The sequence below is a fragment of the Cebus imitator genome, unplaced genomic scaffold (genome assembly GCF_001604975.1).
Source record: "Cebus imitator isolate Cc_AM_T3 unplaced genomic scaffold, Cebus_imitator-1.0 Scaffold677, whole genome shotgun sequence".
Lineage (NCBI taxonomy): Eukaryota > Metazoa > Chordata > Mammalia > Primates > Cebidae > Cebus > Cebus imitator.
The window spans coordinates 578380-586632 of NW_016107992.1; the positions used below are offsets into that span (position 1 = coordinate 578380).

Sequence of the window (8253 nt, forward strand, 5' to 3'; positions counted from 1 at the left end):
AGTAGGCAAAGTGCCAAAGGCCCACCGCACTTTTAGGAGCCTATGAAAATGTCTTAACTGACTGGTCATGGTGGCTCACGCTTCTAATCCCAGAACTTTGGGAGGCGGAGGAGGCAGGGTGTTAGAGACCAGCCTGAGCTACTTGCGAGACCTCGTCTCTACTAAAAAACAACAACAAACAAATTTGTGGAGAGCAGTGTCCCTTGTGCCTGTAGTATCAGCTAGTCAGGAGGATCGCGATCACTTGAGCTGGGGAGATAAAGGCTGCCGTGAGTCCTGAGGGCATCACTGCACTCACAGACCAAGACTCTGTCTCAGGAAAAGAAAGAAAAGAAAAGAAAAAGAAAGAAAAGAAAAGAGAAAATGTCTCAATTTCTTTTAAAATCATAAGAAAAAAATAATATAATCCATCCCAAATTATATTCACCCTTATACCAACACAGCTGTAAAATATAATTAATTTTTTTATGGAAGAAGGGGCCCAAGAAGGCAAACGTGCCTAGGGCCCACGAAAGTCATAATGTGGCCCTGACATGAGGATTAGGGTTAGGGTGAGAGTGAAGGTGAGCTTCATGACCTCTCCCTCCTGACCAGGTCTTCCAGGCACCAGCTCAGCAACTAGTGCATGCAGCATCTTGTCCTGTTAATATCCTCTCCGTGTTGAGCAAACGTGAAGAGATGGTCTAGGGGAACCCAGCAGTGCTGGATCCCAGTCCTGTGGTTTAGGGAGATCCAGCTGAGGCCCTGGAGCAAGGGGAAGAGGCCTGGACTAGTGCAAGAGAAGGAGGAGACCCCTCACACCCAGGAATTGTAAAGACTATGCCTCCCCCAAATGGCACCTCCTCCTATTCCTACCTGAAATCCCACTATTATTTACTCCTTTGAATTAAGACAGCAGTAACAGAGTGAAAAGTGCACACATTCTGTAGTTAAAACTCGCTTCTATTGCCATTGGCAAGCTGCCTGGCTCCTTGGGGCCCAGTCTTCTGTATTTAAAAAAACTGCAGGATGTTAATGATGGTTAGCAAGGTGAAAGTAAGATAAATCGTGTACAGTGGCAAGCATAGGGCCCATTATTAACGGGGTTTTTATTTATTTTTTTCTTTTTATTTGTTTATTTATTTATTTGAGACAGAGTCTCGCTCTGTCGCCGGTCGCCAAGCTGGAGTGCAGCGGTGCGATCTCGACTCACTGCAACCTCCGCCTCCCGGGTTCAAGCAATTCTCCTGCCTCAGCCTCCCGAGTAGCTGGGACCACAGGCGCGCGCTACCACGCCCAGCTAATTTTTGTATTTTTTAGTAGAGACAGGGTTTCACCATGGTCTCGATCTCGACCTCGTGATCTGCCCGCCTTGGCCTCACAAAGTGCTGGGATTACAGGCGTGAGCCACCGCGCCCGGCCCTTACTTATTATTTTTGAGACAGGGTCTGCTGTCGTCCAGGCTGGCATGCAGTATCCTGATTATGCCTCACTTCAGCCCTGACCTCCGGGGCTCAAGCCATCCTCCCACCTCAGCGTCCCGAGTAACTGAGTCAACAGAGTTATTTTCATAATATTAAGGTACTAACACGTCTTGGAGAACCTGCAAACACTTCTTGGGGGGAGAACCATACAGCCTTCAATCATAGCCCAGGCATTTTAAATTTGATACATCACTGGGGAGCAAGAACTCAGGAAGATAGTTCTAGGAAAGGGGAGGGAAGAAGGAAGAAGTGGTAGTAAGCAAAGCGGGAACTCCCCCAGGTCTACAGCACAAGCCCAGGGAAATACCCGCAATTTAGGAGACTGCAGAACAGGCTTCTGCGAATCGCGCTGCAAGCCTGTAATCCCAGCACTTTGGGAGGCCGAGGCGGGTGGATCACAAGTTCAGGAGTTTGAGACCAGCCTGACCAACATGGCGAAACCCCGTCTCTACTAAAAATACAAAAATTAGCCGGCGTGGTGGCGCGTGCCTGTAATCCCAGCTGCTCAGGAGGCTGAGGCAGAAGAATCGCTTGAACCCGGGAGGCGGAGGTTGTAGTGAGCTGAGCTCGCACCACTGCACTCCAGCCTGGATGACAGAAAAAAAAAAAAAAGAAAGAAAGAAGCGCAGCAAGTGCGGCGCATCAAAATACCGCACCGCCCCCGCCCCCCCAGTAGTGTAAACGTTCTCGGATGCACCATGCACTTAGCAGATTTCTATACTTACTCTGACATGAGTTCGTATGAAAATCTTAAGTCCTTGGAGCTTTCTCAAAAAGCACGTTGGATTTCTTACAGCGTGTACCTGAGCAACGGATTGCTCTTCAAATCCAGCCCCAAATTCCCGCTCCCGGAATGCACGGTGGGTTCTGAATTCAAAAACCCAGAGCAAGCAGCCTTCTAGCCAATCATTGCACTGTATCACTATCCTGACTTTGGCGGGAACTGTGCAGAACTAGATAGTCCTATCCATTTGTCACCAATTTCTAACAGGGGAAAGTCGTGCTCAGGACCCAATTGCATGGTAGACTAACAAGTTCACTTTCGCATGTTTGGGCTGCTGTACGCTCCGCGCTTTCCTCAACGCCGTTTCTCGGTCTTTTCCGTGGGGAGAGCAAAGGTCACCGCTCCAGGCACGTGCGGCGGTGTAGCGAGTTGGGCGGAGGAACACTGCTAAAATACCTCTCCGCGGGCTGGTGTGCAGTCTCACCCCACCCCCTCGCCCCCAAATCGGCTTTCACAACCCAGCCGCTTTTTCCAATCCGTGTCTCCGGTCAAGTTGGGAGTAGTTAGTTAAGCTGCAACTTGGAGCTACTGTTCCCGCGCAACATGCACACTACCCCCACCACGCTCGCGCAAGCTCGCCCTATTTTTTGCACACCCTGGCCACGAATGCGTCCCCTTGGGGTCGCACTTACAACTAGATGTACCGTGAATGCTAATAGGGGGCGTTTAACCGACGCCTGTGCGCACGCTTTGAACCTGTGGAAGGCACTGTACCGCTATATAAGGGCGCGCCAAGTGCCAGACGGCGCCAGAAAGAGGTCCCGGCGCCAGAGAAGCGGTCGCCCGAGCCATTGGTCCCAGTTGCAACCCCGGGATCGCCGCGGAACCCCGAGCAGAGTTTGCAGAAGCGCACGACTTCATCGACAGCACTTGAGAATGGAGTCTTACCGCGGGTGCACCCACAGTGATACCGGCTACCGCAGCCTGACAGTCGGCGAGGACACCGAGGAGAATGGTTAGTGCTTGGACAGGGGCCGGAGCTTTCGCGAACGCCAGAAGAGGAACTTTTCCCTGGGAAAGGCGAGCGGATGGGACGCGGCGCGGCTATCACAGTTGCTCTTCGATAGCGGGTCCCCCGCCTCCTCCAGCCCACGCGCCATGGGCCCCAACCCCCTGGTGTCTCTCTTTTGCTTTCCTCCCATCCCAGGTGAGGAACTTACCGTGAGCTCGCTGATGGCAATGGGAGGAGAGGATGAGGAGAATGCATACTCCGAACCTGCGTACGGAGCAGGAGCAGAAGCAGAAAACATCCTTGGCACGGAAGGGTCCGTCCCCTCAGACGACCAAAATGGTGAAGGTGGCTGCCGCCACCCACCGGAGCAACCTCAGGAGGAGCCGCCCCAAGCGGCCGCGGAGGGGCCACAGCCGGCGGAGGGGCCACAGGCCGCGGAGGGGCCACAGCTGGCGGAGGGGCCACAGCCCCCAGAGAGGAGACGCCGCCGCCGCACCACGTTCACCCCGTTTCAGCTGCAGGAGCTGGAGAACTTTTTCCAAGAAATTCAATACCCCGACGTTGCGGCGCGGTAAGTGACTTACCCCAGAGGCGCCCAGTTCATCCCTGGACCAGCTTCTCTCTCCTCTGGAGCCTAAAGCCGCGTAGGGGGCTCAAGGGCGCTGGGTCCGCCCTTGTTTTCTGGGAGTGGGAGGGGGGGAGGGGCGCGGAGGATGTAAAAAAGTGGGGCGGTACTAGTGTAAAGCGAGTGAGGCAGGGTCGGATCCTGACTTTATTTAAAATTTTGGCAATTTGCTCATCATGGGTTGTTTCTGCATTAATTTTAAAGTTTTAATATTGCATTAAAATATCATTTGTCTTGATAAGTTTTTACGCGCCATTTAGATTTTGCGCGCGTGGTGAGCGCCTCACTCTCTTCTTCTAATAACCGCCCAGCCACATGGAGCGCACTTTTACAACCAGACGGCGAACTTTTGAGCTTTCGGTAGCCAGCGACCCCTTTCCGTCGCTAGCCTCACCGGACCCTCGTCGTACCGATCCCGGTAGTGTACGAAGGGGCAGGCCTTTTCTGGCCAGGCTGGAATTCGGGTCCGGAACATCAAGACAGGTCAGAGTAGGGTTTCGGGGACCTTTCTGGCTTCGTCGTATTTAGCCTTCGCCCGGCAGAGAGCAAAACAGAATTTCCCCGAGGGCGCGCTTGGCCGATGTAGTTTGGAGTTCGCTCCTTGAGGGTTCACCTCTCCCTTTTACAATAAACAGAAATACTGTGGTTCAATACAGCGCTTTAAAGATGTTTGGCATTTCGTTTATTTTCACGGACCGACCGCCCAAGGAAAGATTTCCAGGGTTGTTCTCTGCTGTTTCATAAACAGAAGAATTAAGTCATATTCAGCTAACCATCGGGCGCTTTTATATATATTCCCCTTTTCTATCTTATTTAACAGCAAAGTTGTTCATGGGAAAACCCTCCCTAAAGCGAGCCCCAACCGTATTACAGAAAACTGCACGGAGAGGTGGGGGATAGAAATAATGTACAAATTTATATGTATATATAAATTTGAGACGGAGTTTCACTCTGTCGCCCAGGCTGGAGTGCAGTGGCACGATCTCTGCTCACTGCAACCTCCGCTTCCCGGGTTCAAGCGATTCTCCTGCCTCAACCTCCCGAGTAGCTGGGATTACAGACATGCACCACCATGCCGACCTAATTTTTGCATTTTTAGTAGAGACGGGGTTTCACCATGTTGGCTAGACTGGTCTCGAACTCCTGACCTCAGGTGATCCACCCGCCTCGGCCTCCCAAAGTGCTGGGATTACAGGCTTGAGCCACCGCATCCGATCACATTAATGTATTTCATTTTATTCACAACTCCAAATACTGAACATTTGTAATTTTTTCCCCTCAGAGAGATACTTGCAGGACGCCTGGATTTGACTGAAGATAGAGTGCAGGTCAGTAAATCTTGAAAAAGCAGTTTGGCAGGACAGCCATTCTAAAGCATGCCTTAGGTTTTGTCCTGGACATTCTCAAATTGGTGTTTTCTGTTGTCTTTTCTATGGCTGGCAAATAAGTTCTGAACAGTGGGTGCCTTAATGGTAGAAAATAGGATAAGTAAACTCCAGATTATGGAAATTGCTCATAAGCAGAGGAAATATGATTTCCTAAAGGGAAAAATATGTAATTTTGTCTTCTTTCTTCTACATCTGTTTATATCTGTCTCTCTCTCCATATATAATAGTGTATGCACATGTATACGTACATATACACATTTACATACACATATATGCATATGCATATATATATGTAAATATATTCCAATAAATAAGATTGACCTCCTTGTAACACTGGTATCCTCTAGGGAGAATGTTAGTTTTCCCTAAAGGATCACTTCTATATGGAGTCATCTTCAGTACTCAATCTGACCTGGGAAGTATTCAAATTAATGCATAGAAGAGCTGAGTTTTATAAGAAGGTTCAATTGTACTAAATTATTTAAAATATTTAAAACCAAGCACAAGTACTTAGCTAAATGAGTGAATTTATATTTAGGCATTGGGGTGAAAGAGGAGTAATTCACACACAGAACACTGTACTTAGTAGAGAGTGGTAGCCCTAAATTTTAATTTTTTGGAAGATTTTGATGTCAGCCTGAAAACATTGCTAACATATTGCAATTAAGTGGTAATGGGGGAAACATTTGTAAGCTTTGGAAAACTGTCTTTTAAAAATGAAACAAAATTAGCCGGGCATGCCTATAATCCCAGCTACCCAGGGACTGAAGCAGGAGAATCGCTTGAACCCGGGAGGTGGAGGTTGTGGTGAGCCGAGATCGCGCCATTGCACTCCAGCCTGGGCAACAAGAGCGAAACTCCTTCTCAAAGAAAAAAAAGAGAGAGAGAAAGAAGATTTTGAATAAAGTCCCCTGACCTAAGAAGGGTGGAAAGGTTAGAGGAGAATTGTATACAGTCAAACATATGCATTGCAGATGTCACACAAATTTAACTTTATGGAACTACCAAACGCATAAGAGAGTGTTCGCTTTTTTGTAAACATCTTAGAAAAAACATCTTAGATGTTTTATTCTTTTTGGTGATATTATTTTGAAAAGTTGGCTTTTCTGGAATTTGATTGATTAGGGGGTTCTCTCAATTCAGGCTAGATTCTTACCTGTGTTTATTTAAAATACCTTTTTCATTTACTCACGCAGTGACAACTAATTGTGCAGGTCATAGGATCAAAAGGTGACTATTTGAAATTACAGAAAATCATAGCTGCATCAAGGAAGTATTTGCCAAAAAAATAAAAATAAAAATTAGAATGGGCTTGTTAGCTTTGCCTCAAGGTTTGTGTGTGAGTGCAGTGACCGAAATGCACTGCATGTCTGTGGGTGGTGTCTGGAAAAGCAGCCCAACAAAGCAGACCACTGAAAGTCGGAGTCTTGATGCCACAGGCCTAGCCTCAGGTTGGGAATGGATGACGTATACTCTGCCTCCTCAGGCAAGCAAGGTAAACTCCGAGGAAAAGAGAAAGGGTTTCCTGAGTTGCTTTTTCCCCTCTCTGGGTTTACATAGGCCTCTCAATGGATTTTTGAAGGAAAGAGCCAGAAACTACAAAGAAGGAAAAAAGGCAATGTTCTCATCTATTTCCAAATTCTATAGCATAAATTTCCCCCAGGACACTTTTAATAGACACTCCCGCTTTTTCCTTTGAAAATATAGTAGACCTGTTTTATGAAATTAGTATTGGGAATACGGACTCTATATGGGCGTATACCAAAATTTGCTGTTTGTTGGCTTAGGTTATGTTTAGGCAGGGGTGACCACTAGCATATTTGAGCCCCTCCCTCACTCCTCTAAGATGTTTCGGCAATAAGAAAATAGCTTCACCTGTTGCAGTTTAAAGTCTCAGTGGCATATAGAATTGCATGTTATGTTTTTTTCTCTTATGACGTTAACTGTTCAATACACTAAGCCAATTCATTTTTCCCCTCTGAAGGTTTGGTTTCAGAACAGAAGGGCCAAGTGGAGACGAAATCAGAGGATGCTAATATTGAGAAACATGGCTGCTGCCGCCCTAGCCCCCCCTGTGGAGGTGATCTGGGGTGCGCCCTATGATGCCGTTCCTGTTCTGGATCCTGCTTGGTGTGTTCATCTGGCACCACAACCACCTAGACCACCTGTGCCGCCTATGCCACCCATGGCACCTATGCAAGCTGGGCTACCCATGGCACCTATGCAAGCTGGGCTACCCATGGCACCTATGCAAGCTGGGCCACCCATGGCAGGTATGCCAGCCGGGCCACCCATGGTACCTATGCCACCCGGAGCACCCATGGCACCTATGCCACCTGAGCCACCTATGGTGCCTATGCCACCCAGGGCACCCATGCCTCACATTGGCCTGGCTCCCATAGGCATCGCATGGGCCCCTGTCATCAATGGTTATTATGTAGGTCCCTTTTTCTAAAGTAAGGTCTTCATGACAGTTTTTCCAAAGTTCTTTCCTGCCAGATAGAAATTGTGCACAGCACAGCATTATTTTGTTAGATAGTTGTTAAATGAATTGGATAGATGAACAAAGTTAATGAATGCACTGTTGTTTTTGTAGGCTGCATGACCATAGTATTTTCAATAAAGTTGTGACTTCATGGTTTTGGTTTTGGATGCCAAATGGTGTCAGTAGAATATGGATGAGAATTGCTAAGGGAATGCAATTTGAATAGAACGGTGAAGAGGTCTCTTCTCATCAGATAATATCCCTGAGTCACCATCAATATGCCCTGCATATCAAAGAGTTTGCCAAGTGCCCATGATGGGTTTACACTGACCCACACCCCATCCTCAACCCCACCCTCCCCATTGGGAACACATAAATGTGCAGGATGGGAAGAAGTGAGTCTAGTGAGAGAACAGTGCACTTCCATGGAAGGCCACTTTGCAGTCATGCTAAAGAGATCAGGCTAAAACATAGACTCTAAGAGAAACTTACTAAGATGCTACTCACAGGGCCTTGAGGGAACTGGGCAGCCAAATACGCATCTAGTACTCTCCAA

The 8253-nt window shown here is 48.0% G+C and overlaps 1 protein-coding gene across 1 annotated transcript; it reads left to right on the forward strand.

The window, feature by feature from the left end:
- Nucleotides 1-3123: 3123 nt before the first annotated feature.
- On the forward strand, nucleotides 3124-7843 carry ESX1 (ESX homeobox 1). The gene is made up of 4 exons (XM_017518385.2): nucleotides 3124-3202; nucleotides 3395-3770; nucleotides 5107-5152; nucleotides 7197-7843. The coding sequence occupies exons 1-4, from the start codon at nucleotides 3124-3126 to the stop codon at nucleotides 7665-7667; spliced, it is 972 nt and encodes a 323-aa protein (XP_017373874.1). The 3' UTR covers nucleotides 7668-7843.
- The last annotated feature ends 410 nt before the right edge of the window (nucleotides 7844-8253 follow it).